General features: G+C 40.8%; 1 protein-coding gene across 1 annotated transcript in view; it reads left to right on the plus strand.

The window, feature by feature from the left end:
- Positions 1 to 15,863, plus strand: part of fer1l6 (fer-1 like family member 6) — a 35,288-nt gene extending 19,425 nt beyond the window's left edge. Inside the window, 23 exon segments of the mRNA XM_059342274.1 lie at positions 798 to 947; positions 1,034 to 1,141; positions 1,313 to 1,375; positions 2,249 to 2,347; positions 2,496 to 2,699; positions 3,918 to 4,099; positions 4,216 to 4,345; positions 5,111 to 5,153; positions 5,665 to 5,709; positions 6,231 to 6,331; positions 6,409 to 6,537; positions 7,158 to 7,292; positions 8,372 to 8,499; positions 8,579 to 8,749; positions 10,396 to 10,550; positions 11,412 to 11,554; positions 12,006 to 12,094; positions 12,212 to 12,310; positions 12,996 to 13,116; positions 13,202 to 13,322; positions 13,784 to 13,941; positions 14,659 to 14,759; positions 14,926 to 15,863. Coding sequence (XP_059198257.1) covers positions 798 to 947; positions 1,034 to 1,141; positions 1,313 to 1,375; positions 2,249 to 2,347; positions 2,496 to 2,699; positions 3,918 to 4,099; positions 4,216 to 4,345; positions 5,111 to 5,153; positions 5,665 to 5,709; positions 6,231 to 6,331; positions 6,409 to 6,537; positions 7,158 to 7,292; positions 8,372 to 8,499; positions 8,579 to 8,749; positions 10,396 to 10,550; positions 11,412 to 11,554; positions 12,006 to 12,094; positions 12,212 to 12,310; positions 12,996 to 13,116; positions 13,202 to 13,322; positions 13,784 to 13,941; positions 14,659 to 14,759; positions 14,926 to 15,106 — 2,856 coding nt within the window. The 3' untranslated portion in view covers positions 15,107 to 15,863.
- The last annotated feature ends 11,050 nt before the right edge of the window (positions 15,864 to 26,913 follow it).

The following is a 26,913-nucleotide window of genomic DNA, read 5'->3' on the forward strand; positions in this document are numbered from 1 at the left end:
CGCAGTGAGAAAGTGAGTTCCTCAATTCACAATTTTGTTTTCGGTGTAGGACTCACCCCGACAAGAGGTTGGGCTTGTCCCAGTTGGTCAATTTGGGTGGTGACGCAGTAGCCGACCCATACTGGACACCTCATTCATTCAGTTACTTGACTAAACATATATTTATGGAAATGTATTAATGCTGTAAAAACAACAGTAGTGACAGGATGTAGAACAGATTGGGTTTCATGTATAGAAAGTACGTTGACAAAAGAAAATAAGAACTAGAAAAGGAGAGAGTGACCGAGTAAGAGGCCGCTGACGCAAAATTGCCAGAAAAAAAGACACAGAATGACAAAAAAAAAATCACAAAATGACAAAAAAAATGACTTAAAATTGCCAAAGAAGACACAAAATTGCCAAAAAAGGATCTGGGAGAAAATAGTTGCTTTTTTCCCACTTTTTCCTGGTAAATCTGCGACTTTTTTCGCACAGATTCACCACTTTAAATCTCTTAAATCTGCAACTTTTTTTCTTGTAGATTTGCCACTTTAATCTAGTAAATTTGCAACTTTTTATTCGAAATATTACCTGAAGTTACCAAATATAGTTCTTTGCCTGATAAAGGGTTAACCTATAGCTCAATAGAGGAAGTGAGCCTTAAATATTCTTCTGCAAAGTCACTGAAGTTTTAACAAATAATAGTTTAACACTTCAGCTACAGCTAAGCTAAATGTCCCTATCATTCAAAGATTAAAGAAAAATTTAATGAATGCCTGTTTGATTTGACCCTGTGGCGTCCTCTCGGCGGCGAGCAGGGGAAGGCGGAGTATCTGGGCGCCACGGTGGCGGTGCCGGAGGTGCGGCTGTCCTCGGAGCCCTACACGCCGCCCACGCTGCAGTACAGCCCGCTGCACTGCGGCAGCCAATCAGGAGGAGACCTGCTGGCTGCGTTTGAGCTGCTGCAGGTCAGTGAGCCAACAGCCACCAACATGAAACATGATGCAGAATATAAACCGAAGCTGTAATAAAGAACGCTGTGATAAATGTTTAGGTGGAAGAGTCCGGAGAGCAGAGTCTGCCGCCGCTGGAGGAGCAGGAGGGAGGCGTCTACACCGTCCCCGCAAACATCAGACCGGTCCTCAGCACCTACAGGCTGGAGGTGTGTGTCACCCCGTGGGCCTGAATAAACCTGCAACTGCAAATTAATGAAATCTCTTCTTCACTGCAATATTCGTTGGAGAAAAAAAATAAAATAGAAAATGAATTGCCTGCAGGACTGATTGTCAAGAGGGAAAAAATTGACCAAAATCGTCCCAATTATTGTCTCCAGGTGTTGTTCTGGGGACTGAGGGAGCTGAAGAAGGTTCAGTTACTCTCCGTTGATCGACCACAGGTACACACACACACACACACACACACACACACACACACTCAGCGTGACTAAAACACATGGGCCCTCATTTATCAACCGAGCGTAGAAACGAGCAGATCTGAGTCTATATTTCGTCTTACTTCAGGGTTCACATGTGATTTATCAAACGATCGTATCTCTCCAATCACAGCGTGAGAATGATCGGCTGTTGATAAATGTGGCGGCTCGAAACATGCGTCATTTAAATACCACGCCCTAATATGTGTAATATATATATAATATATACCCGATTCAGATGACTCGCCTCCAGAGTTTGTCCAGAGACACCGAAGGATGCAATACGGCCAAAAAGAGGATTTTTTTCCCTTTACTTTTTTAAAAGTTAAAAGTGCACCGTTACAAATTATAACAGGAGCAAAAAAGACATTTTACAGGAATATGCAGCGGCGGAGTTTTATGAAATAAAAGTACTTATAGTTATATACTTAATCAAGTTCAGTGAATATTTTACATATCCATAAAAATCCATAAAAAATGCCTAAAAAAATTTCAGGCACAGGATTTTTTTCAGCTTTAAGCCCTGGGTACCGTAATGTCTAGTAAACATGCATCGCGGCTGGCTGGACTGTATTTTCTGAACTGGAGGGTGGTTTGAGCGCAGTCTGACCACATGATCACTAAATTGCATTTCAAAATCATCATTCGGGCCCTTATTCTCATACTTGATATCCTGGTCATGCATTGTGTTTGGATAAAAAAGTGGGACTTTTGTTTGATGTAGTGATGTAAATGAAACGTTGATTATTGAAAAAACTGGTCACTTTTCGTTATCCGTGTTTTGATTTCCAAATGGATTGAACGGAAGACACAAACCCTCTCTCTTCCTCTTCACAGGTGTTTATAGAGTGTGCAGGTAAAACTTTACGCTCCTCCGTCATCCAGAAGTACAAGTCCAACCCCAACTTCACCATGCTGGTGGACGTCATCGAGCTGGTGAGAACCGATGACACAAACTGATGATTCATGTTGGACGGATGTCTGTAGACGGTTTATAGATGTGTTCAACAGTCACAGGAGGAGGTGGGAGGTCAGGAGGAATGAACCGGTTGGTTAGCTAACAGTGTTTATGTTCCTCCTGCAGGAGTTACCGGAGAACGAGCTCCTGCACCCTCCGCTCAGCATCACCGTGGTCGACTGGCGAGCGTTCGGTCGCAGCACGCTGGTGGGAAACCACATCATCAACAACCTGAAGGCCTTCAAATACACCCCGCCCCCCGCGCTGCCCGCCCCCGTGCAGACACACCCACCGCCTGCAGTCACACACACACCTGCACCAGAGACACACGTCGCTGAGGGTAACAGTGTGTGTGTGTGTGTGTGTGTGTGTGTGTTTGCTCCATGATTTACTGTGTTGAGTGTGTAAATACTCGTGTTTCAATCAATTTTGAAGATTCTCATGAGAGAAGTATGGTGGCCCTGAGAGCTCACAGCACTGCAACTTAAGAAAACACATGCAAATACACAAAACACAAGCAAATTAAGAAAACATGTTGCAAAAAATCGTGACAAGGAGGAAAGATCACTGAGATGTTGGAGCATGAGCAATAATCGTTTATTCTGATTGCAATCAGGAGAGCACAGAGTACAGTCAGAAAAGTCTTCACAGAGTGAATCTGCAGACTAAAGGAGCTGACAGTTCTTATAGAGTTACAATACATGTGTGTGTGTTGGGTGGGAGGCACAGAGCTTGAGGAGATGTGGAGCATAAAATGTATAATTGGACTGAGATAGCAGAGGCATCCTGAACAAAAAACAAGGAGCAGCTGTGTCATGTTATACTTACAGGATAAAAGGTCAGATTGTGGTCACATAAAAGTTCATAAAGTTATGTGAAAATGCAAACGCATGGCACTTTGTCATAACAAACATCTTCATCAATTTGACAACACGAGCACAGAATTTAGAAAATGCGTTACAAAGACCACAACACAACATAAGTGTTTCCAGAGGACACTTAAAAGTGATGCACACGTCTGGACACGCTTGATGTTATCACGTTATTTCAAGATTATGATAATTTCATGTTATAACGTTAGCGGCTGATCATAGCGTGCTAACGTTAGCCGGCGATGGATAGTGTTAGGGAATTAATAAAAATCTATCTATATCTATATCTGCATTTTGACTTTTAGTAACATGCTGCTTAGAAATGTAGATTAACTAAAATACGTTACTGCAGCTTTGTTTATTTACGCTGAACCAGCTGATGGAAACTCAGTAATTTATTTTTATTTTTTATTTTATTTATTTATTTTATTCCTTTCATGAAAGTGGACAACAAAATGTGTACAGAGACACACTCTACACCTTCATGATTAGAAAGGAGCAGCAAGAAGAAAACAGTTTGTCTGCCCCCTACTTGAACAATTAAAAAAAAAAAAAAGATGGTCTGACATCACATACAATGGATTTTCAGTAGCCTACACCAAATTCATTGAGTGTGCTTGAAAATTCACATTTTCTTTGATGCAACATTTCAACATTTGCTTCGACTTTAATGGAGACACGTCTCCTGTCTGTCTCAGGACCGTCCCAGCCGGCTGCAGAGACGAGTTCAGCTGCAGCATCGACGAGTCAGGACGTCCTGATCACCGTGGAGGAAGAGGCCCCGCCCCCACCGCCACCGCCACCGCCACCTCCACTTCCAGCCCCGCCCACCCTGAAGAAACACCCCAGGAAGAAATCGGTGCATATATAAACACATAAATAACAAACGGATAAAATCGCTATATAAATGCGCTCCATTCAAATGTTTGATGCTTCATATAAATCTGTCTGAATATTCTCTCCATGTTTATTTTGATCCAGGAGAGCAGAACAAAAACCACCCGGAGTCGCTCCACCAAGCGGAGGAAGAGAACCATCGCAGACGAGTCGGCGGCCAGCGTCATCGACTGGTGGTCCAAATATTACGCCTCAGTGGAGAAACAGGTCCACCCTGCACAGCATCTCAATCATTTCACCCCAAAATATAAAATACATACTTTTCCTCTTACCTGTAGTTTCGGCAAGCCGTTTTCAAATTATTCGGCCAAAGCCTAATAAGCCTACCAAAGCCTCAATTGTAATCCAATAATGTATGGGTGAGAGTAACGGGCCAGAGTCAAGCACACTCAAAATTTCGGTAACGCTTTATAATAAGGTCCTTAATAACCATTAATTAACAAGTAATAAGGCATTGTTCTCGCTTTAGATCCGGTAGTTGCAAAAAGCATAGTTAACTTATAGTTAACTTATAATAGATGAGCAATAAAGTATATTTTAATATCAATAAGCAAACAAAATAAGATGAATAAAGGCATGGCAAAGACATAATGGGTGGGTCATGGGTGTTTGTAATGCTATTATTAACACTTATATAAGCTTATAAACACACAATAATGTTAATAGGCATCTTGTAAGGACTTACAAGGGCCTTGTTACTTGTTAATTAATGGTTATTACAAGGACCTTAATATAAAGCGTTACTAAAATTTCTTTTGAAAATTTCTAGTTTAGATTGTTTTGCTGTGAAGTGTTGAAGTCACAGTGAGGGTTTCTTTTTTGCATTAGTACATTTCTCTTATTGTCCTTTGGCTCGCGGTGCTTTTGCTGCAGCAGCTGTTGGCAAAACACAAGAAACTCTGAAATGAAACAAGTGCACATGAATTAGATACGCAGCAGCACGGACAGATGATATTTGTCTTTGTGTTTCAGGCCAAACAGGACGAAGCTCCGTTCCCTCAGGTCTTTGAAAAAGGTAAGAACTCCTCAAGTTCTGTGTTGTGTTGAATTCATTGTGAAGGTTCATATTAATCGGCTGGTTTCAGATTTAATGGGACGTGAAGTCTAAAACACTGATCTGCAATAATATTTGCACAAAACAAGCCTTTCCCCTCTCTCCAATAGTGCACCCTGTTGGGATTCTTCAACACTTCATCGTTTTTTAAACTCTGGAGCCTTTAACTGTATGGACATAAAGTCTGTGCACACTAAATTGGTCCGTGCACACTAAATTGGACAAATCTGAAAACAAAAGTCTGTTTGTGTGTTTTGGCTTTGAATCCTGCTGATGGCAGCTCGATGTCCCAAAACAAGAATCAATTCCTAAAAAAAAATGGTGACGATTCAGACATATTGCTTATTTTTTGGCGCTAAAACTAGAGAGAGCTTCGTTACTTTGACCGCTGATCAAACACACCATGAATCTGTGAGTAGACTTGGACTGCTTGTCCTGTTCTCTGACACACACACACTGTTGTGTGTTGCAGCGCTGCCGTACCATGGCTTGCTCAGCGATGGAGTAGACTCACTGGGTAAGGACAAAGACATGCAGGGAAACAGTTGTCTCTGAAGGGACATGGAGAACCTTCAGGACATTTTAAACCTCTGTTAACTCCAACTCCCTGCAGCTTGGTGATGCATTCACTGACAACATGTTGAGTGCAGCCTGGTGGTGTGTTGTGATGTTTGGTTCTGCACAGCATCACCTCTCTTTATAGGGTGCACAAACCTTCCTTCCTGTTGTTCTTGCATCAAGTCTGAGCCGCTTTCTATGTTGAGAATTTGGGTGTCTTCCACCTACCTTTATCCAAATCCAAAAAGAACTTATCGTAATAAGTTCGACTAAAATTAACAAAGAACAGAGAAATGTGTCATTGTGTTCTTGCAGCCCTGGGAGAGAGAACATATCTGTGTTTGTATTAACCCTCACAGAGCATTAAGCTAATGAATCTGACTAAATGTAGCTTGCTGACTGTTTTATTGTCCCAGTATAACTCCATGGTTCCTCCCCCGTGTCACAGTTTAAATCCTGTCGTGTCGTTTGTCCGATCAGTCAGCCGCTTCTCAGACGGAGAAAAGAAGAAGAAACAGAAAGCAAAACCTGAAGCTGTCGATCCAAAACTGGGTCTGCCGGCTAAACTCGCCACACTGAAGGTAGTCAGAGCACAAAGCACGGACTCTCTCAACAGATAATGAGTATTAGTGCTGATGTTGGTCACATCTGTCTGCAGCTGTACAACAAGGAGCTGGAGGCGGAGTTTGGCCCGTTTGATGACTGGGTGAACACGTACGAGCTGTTCAGAGGGAAAGCCAACGAGGAGGAGGGCGCCTCGGAGGAGAGGTTCGTGGGGAAATTCAAGGTGAGACATAAAATGACTAAAAAAGACAAAAAATGACCAAAAAGACATAAAATTACTTTTAAAAAAAAAGACAAAATGACAAAAAAGACCAAAAATTACCAAAAAGACAAAAAAATTACCAAAAAAGATTAAAAAAGGACAAAAAGACAAAGTTACTAAAAAAACAAAACATAAATTACCAAAAAGAGACAAAATGACAAAGTTACTACAAAACCCCACAAATGACCAAAAAGAGACAAAATGACCAAAAAGACATAAAATGACCAAAAAGACAAAATGACTAAAAAAGATAAAAAAGGACAAAAAGACGAAGTTACTTAAAAAACATAAATGACCAAAAAGAGACAAAATTACTAAAAATGACAAAAAAGGACAAAAAGACAAAGATACTAAAAAAAAACAAAAACATAAATGACCAAAAAGACATAAAATGACTAAAAAAAAGACAAAATGACCAAAAAGGGACAAAATGACTAAAAAACACACACAATGACAAAAAGATATAAGAAGACAAAAATTGACCAAAACTTCCCCACAAAATGACCAAATAGACACAAAATGAGCCCCTCGTGTCCTCTGTGGGGACAGGTGTGTGATCTTGTGTCCTCTCTGCTCTGCAGGGACGGTTCTGTCTCTACAAGCTGGCGGAGGACGAGGCGGAGGACTGGGACGAGGACACCGAAGACTTCAGGGTGAACAGAGGGATCCCGTCCAACAGCCCGGTCCAAGTCCTGATCCGGGTCTACATCGTCTCTGTGCGTCCTCACACCTCACGCTTCACCATTCACAACACACACATTATTGAGATTATTTTGACAAATATTGCAAAAATAATTACAACATGGAAGGGAATCATCATGTTTGCATTAAATTAATAAAATTAATTATTATTATTTTTAATTTAATATTTTTTTATGAGGATCTGAACCAATTTAACAACATATATATATATATATATATATATATATATATATATATATATATATGGCCGCTAGGTGAGGTTACTGCTAGGTGAGGTTACCTCTAGGTGAGGTTACCTCTAGGTGAGGTTACCACTAGGGGAGGTTACCTCTAGGTGAGGTTACCTCTAGGTGAGGTTACCACTAGGTGAGGTTACCGCTAGGGGAGGTTACCGCTAGGTGAGGTTACCTCTAGGTGAGGTTACCGCTAGGTGAGGTTACCGCTAGGTGAGGTTACCACGAGGTGAGGTTACCGCTAGGGGAGGTTACCGCTAGGTGAGGTTACCACTAGGTGAGGTTACCACTAGGTGAGGTTACCACGAGGTGAGGTTACCGCTAGGGGAGGTTACCACTAGGTGAGGTTACCACTAGGTGAGGTTACCGCTAGGGGAGGTTACCGCTAGGTGAGGTTACCGCTAGGTGAGGTTACCGCTAGGTGAGGTTACCTGTGTATACTGCAGGAGGGATGTTACGCATGTCCTTATTCTAGCGATATAGCTTTTATTTTTAAACTTTTCTATGGTGATTTTTTTATTTAAATAAATGAAAAAACATTGTAGCCCTTATTTAGTTGTTTTTGTCCTACTAATGAATTAAATGCTGTCTATATTTAACACATTAGATTTACATATATATATATATATATATATATAGGCAATATATTACACCCCTTAAAATCAAGAGGGCTTCGCGACCCCCCGTGGATCTTTGGCGCCCCCCGGTTGGGAATCACTGGTCTAGTCTTCCTCATGCAGAAGAAACTTAAGATATGATTGACGAGGCATATCCGCAGCACTGTGTACATTTAAATAGCTGTGAACTTGATTTGGTTGGACTCTGAACTGTCCCTGTAAAGTCCTCTGGTGTCTCTTCAGGCGTCCAACCTGCACCCGGCCGACCCCGACGGGAAGGCCGACCCGTACATCGTTCTTCGACTCGGCAAGAACGAGATCAAAGACCGAGACAACTACATCCCCAAACAGTTGAACCCGGTGTTTGGACGGTAAGAGCCGCTGCCTGCAGCTTCTGTCTGAGTTAAACAGAACCGACTCAGAGTGAACCGTCTCTCTTCCTGTCTGCAGGTCGTTCGAGATGCAGGCGAGGTTTCCTCAGGAGTCGCTGCTGTCGGTGGTGATCTACGACTACGACTTGGTGGGCGGGGACGACCTGATCGGAGAGACTCGTATTGACCTGGAGAACCGCTTCTACAGCCGGCACAGAGCCACCTGCGGCCTGCCCACCGAGTACAGCCTGTGAGTCCAGCTGCTGCTTACATATATCATATTTCATTCCTATTTTACTCCTCAGTTTAAATTTATAATCTATTTGGACATTTTCTACATATTTTCCAACATTTTTAACCCATTTAAGCCGGGAAAGCATTACCGCATTTCTACCATTAAAACCGGGAGCTCTGTTGTGTTATTCTACCATTAAGGCCGGGAAAGATCAAGCAGTCATTTTGTAGTATTTGTAGTTTTTTCCCACCTAATTTCGGTCTCTTGGCCAATGAAATGCATCAGAATCATGATCAGAATACATGCGGGAGTGTCGCAATGCATCATGGGACTTTTTATGGGATTCATGGATGAGGAATATGTTTTTAGACGACATATTTACGCAGAAGAACAGACAGATCTGTGGCCATCTGGAGATAATAATAATATCATTAATAATATATTATTAGTAATTTTTTCCAGGCGTTTTAGGCCTTAATGGGTTAAGACACTGTGAGGAAATTAATAATAACTGTAACACATGAAACCAAAAAAATACTTTTTTAATTTATTTATTTTTCTTTGGAAAGCACTTTAATATGCCCAGTGGTCGTGGCTGGTCAACCAAAATGTATTTTAAAATATAAAATATACACATGTTTTAATGCTATTTTATATTATTTAATCACCGTAACATCTGAACAGTTTTAACCATTCATTTTCATTCTGATTTTGTTTAAAGGCATTAAATTAAAACAGTATAAAGAGTCTTACATGTTTTATTTAAAGATTAAACATTTTTTTATTGATTATTGTTCATGCAATTTCAATAAATCAACAAAAATGAAACATTGTCGTTATGAAAAAAGCATATTGGGTAGTGAGTACCAATGTTTTCGTTGTGCAAACACTAACTATTTTTTTTTTTTGTAAATGTGTATTATTTAAATATGTATGTTTAGGCAAAAAAATGTGTTAATTGAGTAGTGGAGAAGGTTTAAATAAACATGCTTCATCCTACTCCTTTTCGGACATGTTGCGTTCACATTATAGCTTTTGTTTTGACTGTTGCTATATTTTTTTTTTTTTAATTCTCATTGGATTTGTTTGTTTTTGAGTTTACGTTGTTGTGTTACTCGCACATGCTCTAAATAAAAAAAGCTGAACTGAACTGAAACTTTCAATCAATTACTCAGTTCTCGTGCAAACATCAGCTGCAGACTCATGTTTCCTCTTAGATTATTTATAAATTAATAAAGTAATCTTCTTCTTCTATCCATGCCTCCGTTGTCTCTGTCCTCTCATATGGGGGCAGCTATGGCTGTTGGTAGAGTGGTTGCCCCCCAACCGAAGGGTTGGTGGTTCCATCCCCGACCATGGCAGCCTACATCTCGAAGTATCCTTGATCAAGATACTGAACCCCAAATTGCTCCAGATGCTGCATTCATCGGTGTGTGAATGAATTCCCAATGGTGGCAGGTGGCACCGTTTAGGGTAGCCTCTGCCACCAGTATGAATGTGTGTGTGAAAGGGTGAGTCTGTAGTGTGAAGCACTTTGAGTGGTCACAAAGCGACTAGAAAAGCGCTATATCAGTGCAGGTCCATTTACCATTTACCATTTTTCATCCGAACAAACAGCTTGAAGGAGTAAATGTACTCAGATGTTGTGATGTGTGTGTCAGGGACGGGTATAACGCCTGGAGAGACTGTCTGAAGCCGTCTGAGCTGCTGTCCAAGCGCTGCAGAGACAACGGGCTGCAGGAGCCTCAGTTCAGACCGGGACGCATCACTGTGGCCGACAAAGTGTTCACCGGGAAGACGCTGTTCATGCACGAAGGTAGAGAGGAGACTTTAACGACATGTTTATAACAAACTGTGACAGACGTTGAGAGCATATGTGCAGATGGTTCAAGTCTTTATTAACCCCGGAGGAGGAGATAGAAGTTGGTGGTGTTCATCATCTGAAAGCTGGAACCTGAAGATTAATGTGAGATGCAGCTCAGCACTGAGATATGAGTCCTTATATTAACAATTAATACTAATTATTAAAGTATATAAGGGTTTAGAACATTATGATATGAGCATATGTAGTCTGTTCTCATGCTCAGGTATGTCTCATCATCAGAAGTATAAGTTGTTGTAGCAATATTTGGGTTTGTTACACACATTTGGTGCTCAATTTAACCATTTTTTAAATATTGTCAATCGTGTTCTTGAAGGTCTTGGAGCGTTAATGGGATTCTGGGGGAATTTTTTTAATTTTTTATCCAGAGAAAAATTCATGCTGTGATTCGGTTTCAGAAACTTTTGACTAGAATGGATAAAAATGTTGAAAATTCCCTCCAGAATCCCACATTTTGTAGATCTCTGGATTCTTTGTTAGTTTTTGTTTTTGAGTTAAAGATATGAATAAGGTTCTTAATGCTCAGTTACGTCTCAAAAGTTGTTTTTTCGGGTTGACACAATTCATTTCTCACATTTGGTGCTAAATCTAACTATTTCTGACTCTCGAGAATGAATAAAAATGTATAAAAATCCTCCAGATTCCCACATTTAGACCAGCAGAGAAAAATCCAGCTGTGATTTGGTTTCATCCTGAAAATAAACTGTAGAAACATTGTAATCATCATGTCATTTTGACAATAATCCAGTGTTGTGTGTGTGTGATATTGATGTTACAATGTGTGTTTCTGTTCAGATGAGCCTCTGGAGTCCTATGAGCACCTGTCCCTGAAGATCCTGCACCGCTGGGCTGAGATCCCGGCTGTGGGCTGTAAACTGGTACCAGAACACATCGAGACCAGAACTCTGTTTAACAAGGCTCGGCCCGGCATGGACCAGGTACCCACCATTACTAGTTCTCCTACAGTGACATGTGATAAAACCAAATTATTTGTGCAAAATCTTCTCTCAGACAACAAAACTTTAGGATCACAATTCCTGCTTCAAAATAAAAGCATTGGTGTTCCTTTAAAGTTTCATGTGTTCCATCAGCCTCAATCTTTGAGAAAGGGATAAAGGCATAATTTCAAGAAATATATTATGACAGTTACCTTTTTTTTATTCCACCAATAAATAATACAAAAATAGCAGAATTTACAACATATTTAATTGAAAAAGCAAAGTATATGTTTTCTTTTTCTAAATCTCAAGTTCTGCAAACATTTCAGCATCCACAGTTCAATGATTGTTGTAGGATTCATTCATTCATTCGTTTTTGGTTTTTAAAGATATGAAATTATTTCCCTCCCTGCGTGTGTGTATGTGTGTATGTGTGTGTGTGTGTGTGCAGGGTCAGGTCCAGATGTGGGTGGACATGTTTCCTGTGGATTTACCTCATCCAGGACCTTCAGTGGACATCTCACCTCGAAAACCGAAAGGGTGAGAGCAGCCTCCTCTTCTAAAAGCCCTAAAAGTCTCTGAGAGAGGAACCTAACAGTCAGAGTGTGTGTGTGTGTGTGTGTGTGTGTGTGTGTGTGTGTGTGTGTGTGTGTTCAGGTACGAACTGCGTATCATCATCTGGAACACGGAGGACGTGATCCTGGAGGACAGCAGCTTCCTGACAGGGCAACAGTCCAGTGATATTTACATCAAAGGGTAACAACATACACACATCTGTCCCTGATCATTTACTTTACTTTTTACTTTTTCGGTCACGCTTTATATAAAGGTCCTTGTAATAACCATTAATTAACAAGTAATAAGGCCCTTGTAAGTCCTTACAAGATGCTTATTAACATTATTGTGTGTTTATAAGCTTATATAAGTGTTAATAATGGCATTACAAACACCCATGACCCACCCATTATGTCTTTGCCATGCCTTTGTTAATCTTATTTTGTTTGCTTATTGATATTAAAATATACTTTATTGCTCATCTATTATAAGTTAACTATAAGTTAACTATGCTTTTTGCAACTACCGGATCTAAAGCGAGAACAATGCCTTATTACTTGTTAATTAATGGTTATTAAGGACCTTATTATAAAGCGTTACCACTTTTTCTTGTACAAAATAATCCCCAGGGATGTAAACTGGTCAGAGGTAAAAAGGTGACAAAGACGACAAGAGTCCATCTTTACATAACTCATGCTGCAGTAAGATTTCAGCGTGTTTTCTTTTCTTTTTTTGCATGCAGAAAGGTCTTTTTGTTTGCAAAACCTGGTGTTATAAAGGCAACATCCTCACAACACGTAGACACACAGTAGAAGCTGAGCGTAAGAAATGATTGGTAGAATATCAACACATACATTAATATAAAAACATCTGGATGTGTCTGCAGCTGGCTGAAAGGTTTAGAGGACGACCGGCAGGAGACGGACGTCCACTACAACTCTCTGACCGGAGAGGGAAACTTCAACTGGCGCTTCGTCTTCCCCTTCAGCTACCTGCCTGCTGAGAAGGTACCCACAGTGGACAGACAGACACACGGACACACACGACCTGCAGGACAACTTCTCACTGTCTCCCTGTCTCCGTCTGTCTCAGGTGGTGGTGGTGCAGAAGAGAGAACACATCTTCTCTCTGGATAAAACCGAGCAGAAGCTTCCTGCCATCCTCAGTATGCAGGTCTGGGACTTTGAGACGCTCTCCTCCGACGACTTCCTCGGTGTGTGAGACCGCTTCGCCAAGTGCATCTGTGTATTTACAGTTGAAACCAGAAGTTTACATACACTATATAAAAAGACACATATGCTTTTTTTCTCACTGTCTGACATGAAATCAGACAATCTGTTAGGATTACCAAAATTATTTCCATTTGCTAAAAGCCAGAATAATGAGAGAAGGATTTTTACATGACAGCATCACCTGGCTTTCCTAAATTGTTTCAAGGCATAATAATGTTAGTGTATGTAAACTTCTGACTTTGAAGAAAGTAATAAAAAATTGTCTAAAAAAATCCTTCTCGCATTATTCTGACATTTAACAAATAGAAATAATTTTGGTAATCCTAACGGACCTAAAACAGGAAAAGTGATTGTCTGATTTCATGTCAGACAGTATGTAAACTTCTGGTTTCAACTGTATATCTGTTTATTTGACTCATGTTGTGTGTGTGTGTGTGTGTAGGCACCGTGGAGTTGGACCTTCATAGTTTCCCTCGAGGAGCAAAGACGGCGAAGTCGTGTAAGGCGGACATGTGGACGGACGGGACGGAGAGGATCTCCATCTTCCAACAGAAGAGAGCCAGAGGCTGGTGGCCCTTCAGCAAGACAGGAGAGCTGACGGTACACACACACACACACACACACACACACACACACACACACACACACACATAGGGCGGCTGTGGCTCAGTTGGTAGAGTGGGTTGCCCCCGAAATAGAGAAATAGAGCTTTTCTCTGTAGATTTTGCAACAATTTTGCAACCATGTGACTATATAGGTACTCAGAAGGCTGCTTTCTTAAAGAAAATTTCTTTATTAGAGAATATTTAACAGTATTAACAATTAGATGCATCATATATAGAATGTATTACATTGTCAGCTCTAGGAATGAACACAAGAAAATAATAATAAAAAATGTACTGTTCGTAAATTGCTGACTATTTAAATAAAGAATAAATAGAAATAACATAAATAGCTATATGACACCATTTCTAAATCACAGCGTCTGTGGCTCAGTTGGTAGAGAGGGTTGATGGTTCGATCCCCGACCGTGGCAGCCTACATGTCGAAGTGTCCTTGAGCAAGATACTGAACCCCAAATTGCTCCCGATGCTGCGTTCATCAGTGTGTGAATGAATTCCCAATGGTGGCAGGTGGCACCGTTTAGGGTAGCCTCTGCCACCAGTATGAATGTGTGAATGAGTCAGTCTGTAGTGTAAAGAGCTTTGAGTGGTTGCAAAGTGACAAGTGAAAAGCGCTATATAAGTGCAGGTCCATTTACCATTGTACAGCTTCCACTTTGATTGACAGGCGTGTTTCTGCTCTGAATGCCTTTAGGGGAAAGTGGAGGCGGAGTTTCATCTTGTGACAGCCGAAGAGGCCGAAAAGAATCCTGTTGGTCGAGCTCGCAAAGAGCCGGAGCCGCTGCCAAAACCAAAGTAAGAGTCTGCCACCCTTCTCTCTGGACAAAACACAGTGTGGTCCTCCATAATTTAATTGTATCCTATGCCTTAAAAAGTGTTACAGTAAAGTATGCCATGTAGTGACACAAACAATAATAAATGCCCACATGATATTGAACTAAACGACCTCCTTCCCCCCTAGCCGCCCCGACACCTCCTTCTCCTGGTTTGTGAATCCCTTCAAGTGTTTCTTCCACTTGGTGTGGCGGAGCTACAAGAAGTACATCATCATTGCTCTGGTGCTGCTCATCACCGTGCTGTTCCTCGCCCTGCTGTTCTACACGCTGCCGGGCGCCATCTCTCAGAAGATCGTCAATGGATAACACGCTAACACTGCAGCAGAACGTCCCTGTTTACAACTATACAGCTACTGCAGAACATATTAACAAGAACTTTTGGTAACGCTTTATAATAAGGTCCTTAATAACCATTAATTAACGAGTAATAAGGCATTGTTCTCGCTTTAGATCCGGTAGTTGCAAAAAGCATAGTTAACTTATAGTTAACTTATAGTTAACTTATAATAGATGAGCAATAAAGTATATTTTAATATCAATAAGCAAACAAAATAAGATTAATAAAGGCATGGCAAAGACATAATGGGTGGGTCATGGGTGTTTGTAATGCCATTATTAACACTTATATAAGCTTATAAACACACAATAATGTTAATAAGCATCTTGTAAGGACTTACAAGGGCCTTATTACTTGTTAATTAATGGTTATTACAAGGACCTTAATATAAAGCGTTACTGAACTTTTCTGTTCCGGCAGGACACAATACTACAATTTCCAGCTTTTTCACGTCCAGTTCTTTAATAGAAACTACTGTCTGTTTGCCATGAACATTGACACATTTATATAGTCATAAAACCATGTCAGGATATTTAGATTTATGATCCTAAATTATTGATTCATAATCCAAAAGTTTCACCGATGTGAGTTAAAGTGGACTGTTGTTAAGTTATACGTAGAGTAGCAGAAAACTAATACTGATAGTTATTTGTGTTTTTCTTGGGAGAAACTATGATTCATGGGCTTTTCCAAATGTTTTTAAAATAAAGACATTTCTTTTTCAAATTCACAGTGTGTACACATGATTTTCAGCATTTACAAAATATGATTATCATAGAGATTATTGTTATAAATCTCATATAGACATAGTTAAATACTGGTTATCAGCCGCAACAGCAATGTTAATATCTGTTATCGGTGTCACCTAAAATTTCGGTGCATCTTAATATAGATACTTAAAATGACAGAAATCATCTGGGTAAATATATATTTAACATGTACTTTGAGGTTTAAGTGTGACCCAGACAGGCAGACCTATGATACACTACATTCAACATTTTGCAGATCTCACACAGGAAGAAGGCCACAGTCTGTGAAGCTCAAATCAAATTAACTTGGAAAATAATGTGCATGGGAGAGAGAATAGCCAACAAAGAGTCAGCAGTTAAAAAAAATTCAGTGTTCTGACAGATGGGCAAATTATACATTTTTAAAAATGTTTAAAGTGGGTCAAATGTCAGGCATTTTACAATCCAGAATAAATAAAAAAAAATGTGACATCCAAAACGTTGTGATCAATTAATGTATTTTCTCACCTGTGGCATTATAGAGTCCCTGTATTGGAAAAAAATCATGAATTATTTAGTTTCAGTCTCAGTATTTTGCCCATCTCATTATTGTTTGACTTTTATTTCCTTTTTATATAAAACTCTGTAGCAGAGAGGGAGAAACACAAAAATACTACTTTTTTCTCATCATTTTCATTACATCATCCTTCCACAGCTTCTCTACAGTATGTTGGCCTCACAGGAGCCAGGCTGCAGGATCTGAAGAGTAACAATGTGTTTAACTGTTTTGCTGAACCAGGGGTAAAACAAGGCATAAATCACAGCGTTTAGCTTTGATTTATGTCTGTTGTTTTTTAACTCATGTTCCAAACATGAATGGTGCCCCAAGTGAGGCATCCATACATTTATTTTTGGGACATCCTATGTTCTCAACATTAAAGTTGTGGGCCCTTAAGCCGAAACAGTGAGTTGAAAACTTTCTGAGGGAAGCTGGAGAATAGGTTGATAATCCTCTGGTGATTTGTGGCCTTCTCACATTACGCATGGAAATTGAATTAATTGTGATCCAAAACACTATTTTTGATTAAATATTGAACTCTGAACAAAAATCACTTAAAGTAATGTCAGACACAAATAAAAATGAGAAAAAAACATGACTGTATAGAAAAAATTGCATCATGTGTTTATGCTGAGTCTTGTTTTTCTAACACCTCTAATGGCAGTGATACCTCAGAGGTTGAAATGTGGTCATGTGACTAATCCATGCAGGTGTGAACGAACTCTTTGTCTAGAGGGGTTCAATACACCGCCGTTAGGACCAACTAATGGGCTGAAAAACATTGTTCATAGAGAGGCAGATTAAATCTGATGGGACCTAAGAGTGTGTGTGTGTGTGTGTGTGTGTGTGTGTGTGCAAATGTGCTTGTTTGTTATGGGCCTGCCACTGGCCACAATAAACAGGCAAATTAAGTAAATGGCCGTTCATCCTGACAAACACTCATGTTTGATGAGTTTCTACACTTTACTTTTAGGTCTGCTCATTATGTCCACCACATAAGTTACATTACTTTGTCTCATTAAACTCACTGAAGACATCCATATATCTTTCATCAGTTTTTATGAGGTCTCATTTCATCTTTTCCTGTGTATTTCTGTGATTTGGTTACAAAAGCATTACAAGTACATCTCAAAAAATTTAAAAAGTGAAAAAGTTCGATATTTTTTGTCAATCATTTGACAAAGTGAAACTCATACATTATATAGATTAATTACACATAGAGCGAAATAATTAAAAAATCTTGTAATTTTGATTATTATGGCTTACAGATAATGAAAACACACAACTCAGTGTCTCAGAAAATTAAAATATTGTGAAAAAGTTCAATATTGCAGTCCACAGTCAGTGGTGGTTTGGGGCCAATCTACCAGGACATTTTAGAGCACTTCATGCTTCCACAAGCACTTTGGAGATTGTTAGAAATAATCTGTTATTCTGTCTCTGTGTGACGAACTCACTATCTATGCATGCATAATTCACTAGATGTGTGTGTGTGTGTGTGTGTGCCCTATGCATGCAAGATGCTTTGATACAATGATCATGTGCAAATATTGTTTTTAAACATGATTAAACTAAATAAATTTACTGCATCTGCTTAAACTTCCTCTGCCCTACTTAGAGTAAGATTCTATCATCACAAATATATATTATGTTTTATTGTTTTGTTGCAAAATCTGTATCTCCAATAATATCTCTGTAAGTCATATCAAGGCAGGAGTTTGTTTTGAAAGTTTTGTTAACAGGTCAGGTCACGTACATGGTGTGCTGAGAAGAAAAGATAACTGTCTTCTCTGCTTGGTGACATGATGTGTCCACATATGCAATAAACTGATAAATCAGCGGATCAAGGAGGCGACTTCTGGAGAGTTCTACCTACATTCTTATTGAACTTCTGTTAGATTGTAAAAAGGGTTCAGGTAAAGTAGACTGTGTCCAACCTCCATGTCATATCAGGGACGTGTAGATTGAACCCAGAGACTCTGTAACTGCACATTTATTGACGTATTGTAATAAAATGAAGTTAAATTGAGAACTCGGACGTCTCCTTCTCATCCTTTCCCCCTCAAGCGATCGGTGCAGAGAAATAGGTGAGTTTACTGTTGGAGTCAGATCATTTAATTTAATTTTTTATTTATTATTATTATTTTTTTTATTTATGCAAAGTTTTGGCACATATTTACAGACACATACAGTACAAGAAAGATAGAAGAACCCCAACAGAAAAAATAATAAAATAAAAGTAAACAAACAGATAAAACAAAACAAGCAACAGACAGCAAGCCACCACTTAATCACTGACGTAAAAAGAAAATGTACACAAAAACATGTCGGTCCAATCAAATGTCCGCTCATATGAAAAGGGCCAGAGATTGAGTCCAGGAGGCCCGAGCCAGAGGGGAACAGCAAAGTCTCTGTCGCGGCAATTTTGACAACTGCACTAAGTTAATGGGTGAGCTGGCCAAACACAAAGCACTCAATACTCTGTTCAGCAAGTTTTATTAGTGGCGCGAATGGCGCTTTCACAGTACAACAAAGTCCCGTACACCGCTCGACTTATATCTGTTGTATTTCCCAACATTGATTCTTCAGCAAGTCTCAATATGGTCCTACCTTCCTGCTCTATAGGCCTACATCACCTCAGGACAGAGCCCACTGGTCTACATGTTCCCCTCAATCATGGTGTTATCAGAGTGAAGTTCACTGAGTGAGTTCCCACAATGCCTTGCGTCTTGAATATCAAGTAGGTCGCCGCCTACTTCATGTCCCACCATGCAGGAAACACCAAGTTTCCTTCACACCTCCCCCCTTTTGACTAACATATGGGTAGTCAACTACAAACTAGAAATTTGGTTGCAGGCAGAGGGAGAACTGTATCATTCATCGTTAACCTAGTTACACCATGATTGAGTGGGAACAGGACAACAATGCAACAGTAATTTTAATAGGTGCATGTCAGATAAACAAAATTCAGAAACTGTGAGATTTGTCCCGTTTGTCCTAGTGGAGCTGCCGTACCTTGCTGTCTAATCAGCGAAGTCGCTCAACCAATCATATTCAGTACAATGGTGATTGGCATGCCCGCCCAGGCCCGCCCCCTTACTGACAAAAAACGCGGGGGATGATGCTGGACAGACCTGGCAAACCCAAACGTGTAGTGAGGGTGAACTGGGAATGTCTAGCGGAGGCCCCTGTCTGCAGGATCTTTAACTCACACCTCCGGAAGAATTTCTCCAGCATCTCGGGTGAGGTTGGGGACATGGAGTCCGAACGGGCCATGTCCAAAGCCTCAATTGTTGACGCAGCTGGTAGGAAGGCCGTCGGTGCCTGTCGTGGCGGCAACCTAAGAACCCGCTGGTGGACACCATTGGTGAGGGAGGCCGTCAAGCTGAAGAAGGAGGCCTTCCGGTCTTGGCTGGCTGAGGGGTCTCCGGAAGCAGCGGGCAGGTACCGTTCGGCCAGAAGGGCCGCAGCTGCGGCTATCGCTGAAACAAAAACTCTGGTATGGGAGGAATTCGGGGAGGCCATGGAGGAGGACTTTCGGTCGGCCTCAAAGAGGTCCGTCGGGCGACTAAGGAAGGGAAAGCAAGGCTTGGCCCAAGCTGTGTTCAGCAGAGGAGGAGACCTGCTGACCCGACCTGGGGATGTTCTCAGACGGTGGAAAGAACACTTTGAGGAGCTCCTTTAACCAGCCAAAACGTCCTCCGCAGTGGGGGCAGAGTCTGAAGACTCAGAGTAAGACTCATCAGTATCCCTAAGAGAAGTCACCAAAGTACTTAAAAAGCTGCCCAGCGGCAAGGTGCCAGGGTTGGATGAGATTCGCCCTGCAATGCTGAAGGCTCTGGACACTGTTGGGCTGTCATGGTTGGTACGCCTCTTCAGTGACGCGTGGAGGTCTGGGACAGTGCCAGTGGAGTGGCAGACCGGGTTGGTGGTTCTCATTTTCAAAAAGGGGGGCCGGAGGGTGTGTTCCAATTACCGTGGAATCACACTACTCAGCCTCCCCGGGAAAGTCTACTCCAGGGTGCTGGAAAGGAGGCTCCGGCTGATTGTCGAACCTCAGATTCAGGAGGAACAATGTGGCTTCCATCTTGGTCGTGGAACGACGGACCAGCTCTTTACTCTTGCGAGACTTCTGGAGGGGTCATGGGAGTTTGCTCATCCAGTCTACTTTTTTTTTTTGGATTTGGAGAAGGCTTACGACAGTGTCTGTCGGGGAGTCTTGTGGGCTGTACTGGGGGAATATGGGGTACCGGGCTCACAAGCTATCCACTCCCTATATAACCAAAGTGAGAGCTGTGTCCGCATACTCAGCACAACGTCAAACATGTTCCCGGTGGGTGTTGGCCTCCGCCAGGGTTGCCCCTTGTCTCTGATTCTGTTCGTGGTCTTCATGGATAGGATCTCAAGGCGCAGCCAGGGGGAGGAAGGGATCCGCCTTGGTGACCTTAGAATTGCATTTGTGCTTTTTGCAGATGATGTGGTTCTTTTGGCTTCATCAGACCGGGACCTCCAAGTCTGAGGCCATGGTTCTCTGCCGGAAAACCGTGGACTGCCCCCTCTGGGTGGGGAGAGATGTACTGCCTCAAGTGAAGGAGTTCAAGTATCTTGGGGTCTTGTTCACGAGTGAGGGTAGAACGGAGTGTGAGATGGATAGGCAGGTTGGTGCGGTGTCAGCAGTAATGCAGGCATTGTGCCGGACCGTCGTGGTGAAGAAGGAGCTGAGCCTGAAGGCAAAGCTCTCGATTTACCGGACCATCTATGTTCCGACCCTCACCTATGGTCATGAGCTTTGAGTAGTGACCGAAAGAACAAGATCGCGGATACAAGTGGCCGAAATTAGCTTCCTTCGTAGGGTGGCTGGGCTCAGCCTGAGAGATAGGGTGAGGAGCTCAGACATCCGGAGGGAGCTCGGAGTAGAGCCGCTGCTCCTTCGCGTCAAAAGGAGCCAGTTGAGGTGGTTTGGGCATCTGGTTAGGATCCTCCCGGGCGCCTCCTGTTAGAGGTGTTCCGGGCATGTCCAACTGGTAGGAGGCCCCGAGAAGACCCAGGCCAGGCGAGGGATTATATCCCTCGCCTGGCCTGGGAACGTCTTGGCGTCCCCCAGGAGGAGCTGGACATTGTGGCTGGGAAGAGGGATGTCTGGAATGCCCTGCTTAGCCTGCTGCCCCCGCGACCTGGCCCCGGATAACGAGAATGGATGGATGGATGGATGTTTTGTAAACAAAGTGTGGCTTTGTGTTCTGTTGAAACCAAACTTCTTAGGGAACTCTGGACAACACTACTTACCCCCTGGAGCCCTCTGTGTTTACTGTTTTTGGAGGACTTGATGGTCTTTTGAAAAACTGGTTGAATAAGTTAAAAAGCAATATGTAGGCCAATAATATGGAAAGGGAGACGAAAGAGTAGATAATAACAAACAGGAAATATGAGAGAGAGAGAGAGAGAGAGAGAGAGAGAGAGAGAGAAAGAGAGAGAGAGAGATGAAGATGATAGTGTAATGCAAATGGAGGAGGGAAGGGTCACCAGAGTCCAAAATACACAGAGGGGAAAAGAAGGGGTGGGATTATGGGAAGTAAGAGAGAAGTAAATCAGTTACATGACTCGGATTTGTTCAGAAAGCTGCCAGAGCTGCAGCTCTCTGCAGATTTCTGTAGATGGAGGCCTGTTTCCCAGAATTCCCCAATAGCACCTGCTGGTACAGTGCAAAAACATTGTTGACTAACATTACACTGTACTCCATCTCTGCCCTCACTGTGGTCCTCAACCTGTTCATCATCATCTCAGTCTTCCACTTCAGGCAGAGATTTTTTTTTTTCTCTTTACAGGTTTTGTCGTTTAAACATGTGAAGAACTGCTGTAGATTAAGAAGAATTGTCTTTGAACTGCTACTGAATGATGTTGCTCCTCTAACACTAGTCTTATCTTCTGTCTTTCTTACTGCATGTTAAGGCAAAAATCCACTGTGACCTCTATATTGTAATTCAAATCACGTAGATATGTTCACTAGATATGTTGCTGATCAGAAAACATTGAAATTCATAAATCATTTTTTATGATTATTTGTATGATTTTATGAATATTTTGTTATGAGGACAGTTTTGTTGAATGATGCTTTTCTCTTTTCCTCCAGGCAGCTCCACACTCCCACCAACATCCTCCTCCTCTCTCTGGCTGTCACAGATTTTCTTGTGGGCCTCCTGCTGATGCCAGCAGGTGTGCCAGAGTGCTGGATGTTTGGTGACATTTTGTGTGCTCTCCATATGTTTGTGTCAGAAATCATTGGCTCTGTCTCAGTCGTAAACATGGTGCTCATATCAGTTGACCGCTATGTGGCTATTTGTGACCCTCTGCATTACACCACCAGAATCACTGTGAATAGAGTTAAAATCTGTGTTTGTCTTTTATGGTTGTCTTCTGTTTCCTACTATAGTTACTTTTTTAATATGCATCTTGATCAACTACAATTCTTTCGTTACTGCGATGGAGAATGTGACCGTTTAGAACATGCTGCCGCTGCTCTCCTTTATATTTTTTTGAACTTTTTTGCTCCTGTTACTGCCATTATAGTTTTGTATACAAGAGTCTTTGTTGTGGCTGTGTCTCAGGCTCGTGCCATGCGCTCTCACATTACAACAGTCACAAAGCAGACTTCAGTGACTCAAGCAATAAGGAAATCTGAGCTGAAAGCAGCCAGGACTCTTGGTGTTTTGGTAGTTGTGTTTCTAATGTGTTTCATGCCAATTTACTTTTATGGTTTCAAAGGACATGAGATCATGAGTGACTCAACTATACTTTTTCTTACGTATTTGTACCATTTTAACTCTTGTCTCAACCCTTTGGTTTATGCCTTGTTTTACCCCTGGTTCAGAAAAACAGTTAAACACATTATCACTCTTCAGATCCTGCAGCCTGGCTCCTGTGAGGCCAACATACTGTAGAGAAGCTGTGGAAGGATGATGTAATGAAAATGATGACCATGGAGTCAAGAGATAAGCTTTTTTAACCGTTTGCTCCTAGTTGACTATTCTCTCTCCCATGCACATGGTGTGTGAGGAAACTGCTCTGAACCCTCTCAGAGACAGATGTAGATGCTGGATGTGTTGTGTCTCTGCAGGCCTGTTTGATAACAATCTTTGGGGTTTCTGTGACAGGGAACGTAGCTGTTTGTGTTGAATTCAACTGCTTCTTAGTCAGGAGATATCCACTTCTGATGCTGTTTTATTTTAGCTTCACAGACTGCGGCCTTCTTCCTGTGTGGGATCTGCAAATGTTTTCTTTAGTGTATCACAGGTCTGCTTCTCTGCAGGTGAACATGGTTCCCTTTCATTTTAGGTATTTATATTAAGATGCAATGATAAAAACATTTTGGCTGATACAATAACCGATATTAACATTGCTCCTAATTAGTAATAACTGACCTTTACCGATGCTGACATGAGCTGTATAAAATATTCCTGAGATAATCATATTTTCTACATACTCACAATCATGTGTACACACTGTAAATTTGAAAAAGAAATGTCTTTTTTTATTTTCAAAACATTTGGAAATGCCCATGAATCATAGTTCCTCTCAAGAAGCTACAAGGCCACAAAGAAAAACACAAGTAAATAACAGTATTAGTTTTCTTCTACTATTTTGTAACAAGTGTGTAATTTAGAGTTTAAATTTGTCAATAGTAATGGCAAACAGACAGTTATTTCTAGTAAATTGCAAAACATATTTTAAGTGAAAGTAACTTTAAACCCTAAGGTCAATAAAAAACATCAAAACATGTCCTGACTCCTGACTATTTCATAATTTGTCAAACTTAAGAGCATTTATAACAGATAGTGTAGTCTGAACATACACATCCTGATGTTTTCTAAAGTAAATATCACAGAGCACTGAAATAATGTTTCCACCAGGCGACCAGACACGACACTCGATGCAGAGTGGAAAAAATCAAGTCAATTTCACGTTCCATCTGAAATAGCTAAAACAAATATATCAGGAACATGTTCTGACTATAACTAGACACTATTCATAAGACTGTTATATGTAATATTATTTAACATTGAAATGATGTTTCCATCTGACAGTAGAGTCTAGGCCTACTTCATTTGTGGCAGGTTATTTATGACAAAGAGAAGCATTTCTGCTTTTTCACATAAGATTCTATTTCTCTTCTCATGGACAACATGTGCTGCAGCAGAGGAAAGAGGTTCACTGTCCAGTGATGTACATGGAGCCGAGAGGTACATGTGTGCAGCGTTGGCTAGGGCAGGGAAGAGAGACAAGTTGCTTTCCCAATACAGCAGTGGACTCTCATTCCAGTGAATGGTGGGTTCACTCAGGTAGCCATGCACCTATAGGAATATATAGACAAGTATATAAATACACATGCCAAGCAGTTCGGCAGGAATCAGGAGATTGTAATATTCTCCTCTTTTTGTTGAACTCTGCTCTGAGCAGATTGGCAGGGAACAGGTCAACCTCAAGAGGGCAGTGTACCAATATAAACAAAGCACTTTAGCTTTGTCATTCAAGTAAATATATTCATGATCCTGCAGCTTCTAGTAGTGTGCTCTTTCAGGTGTGTGCTCCATTATCTGTTTCAGCCAGTGCACTGCAAAAAAGCCAACTTGTATTTTTTGGCCTAAAACAGTGATTTAAATTGGTAAAACTTGGAAATATAAATTATTGACATTTAGGGCAATAATGTAAATTAGCACAACAAAGGAAGCCAGTTGTCTGCTCAAAAACAAGTTGGTGAGTTGTTGTTACTTATATCTTTAAGTTGGGGTTCAAAACAAGGGACAATAGTTCTGCTAACTCTTATTTCTTTGTTGTGAAATGCGGGAAAAAGGTGAAATTCATTAGCGAAAGCTAGCGGCTAACTAATGCTAGTGGCTAACTGATGCTAGCGGCTAACTGATGCTGGCAGCTAACTGATGCTAACGGCGCTGCTTGTTACAGCTACAAGAGAAGCCATTAGCGTATCAATGCTAACTCAAAATTGTGATCGCAACATTAGCTGACATTTCATAGCGGTGTTACAATCGTGCCAATTCAGCACATTGCAGAAGTTGAGAGTTGAGCAAACTCCAAAACAAAACTTAAAATATTTAGTTTTAATTTAACTTAAAATTTTATCGAAGTTTGTTGCCTTGAAATTTTGAGTTCACCCAACTTTTCTTTTTTTGCAGTGTGCTTTAAGTGAAAAAAAAAAAGTGCGGGTACTCCCATTATTCAACTGTTGCCACGTAAATTAGGTGGTGAGCCGTCGTACGTTTGGCAGAAAGTTTGTCATTTGAACATGTCAAATCAACAGTTTGTAAAAACCAAAGTAAAAACACCTGAGCAAGTGAGACCGAAGTCAAACTCAGGATTCAATAACTGATTGACAATCACCATCTTGGGTTTGACCTCCACCAGGTCCTCCGGCAGCGCGTACACCCGGGCGCCAGTCTTCTTCACCATTTGGCGTATCTGAGAACACAAAGACACAGAGTGTCACAATTACATCCCTGTTTTTTCATTAAAATTTGACGCAATACTTTACTACGACTACTTCCTTAATGTCCTGACTCTGATATTTTTGATAAACTGTGTGAATAAATGTGTCATACTTTGCATTGTTGAGTTTCTCCTCCATCAGGTCTTCTGCCCTTTTTGCTTTTACTCTGTTGATTCATGCAGTAGTATCGTATATAGTTTGTCAAAAAATAGCGAGAAAACACTATATTATGGGATGTCCAAAAATGGCCCCTTCAACAAAAAGTCATACTATAGCATGTTGAAAATTGTCAGAAATTGTCAAATTTTAAAATGGCTAAAAATGCTTACAATGGGTTATTTATAGTCGATTGACGGATATCAGAGTTTAGGAGTTGGGCTTGTAACTAGAGGGTCACAGGTTCAAATCCCAGAGCTGACATGTTAAGCAATGTCCAAGAAGTCATAATATAGTATGTTGATTTTTGAGTACAATATGTCCAGAAATTACAGAAAAACACCATATTATGGGATGTCCAAAAGTGACCCCCTCATGCTACAAATGGCCCAATGATACCTCCTAACTTCATAAAACATTAAGTAGAGAGCAAGATGAAATTAATATCATTAACATAATACATCTATATTCTATCTAAAGGTTCGATGGAACACTGAGAACGTTTTTGATATTCTTCACTTTCAGACTTATGCATCCAGTTTACTGACAAAATCCTTCAAACATATTCAGAAAGTTTGATTTTGGCATTGAAAAAAAAAACTATGAAGAAAGTTTTGAATTGAAAAAAAAACTGCATTTAAAACAAAGAACTGAAAATAAAATTTGGTATTGAAACAAAAAAAGTTTCCAGTGAAAAATAAAACAAAGCCACTAAAAACACGGATCAGTTGTTACAAAATGTAACAAATTTCTCTTCAGAATTACACACTTTTCAGTTCAATCACAGTGTGAATGATAACTAGAAAATTTCCTCTGGGGAAATTCTGAAAGGGC

The sequence above is a fragment of the Centropristis striata genome, chromosome 10 (genome assembly GCF_030273125.1).
Source record: "Centropristis striata isolate RG_2023a ecotype Rhode Island chromosome 10, C.striata_1.0, whole genome shotgun sequence".
Lineage (NCBI taxonomy): Eukaryota > Metazoa > Chordata > Actinopteri > Perciformes > Serranidae > Centropristis > Centropristis striata.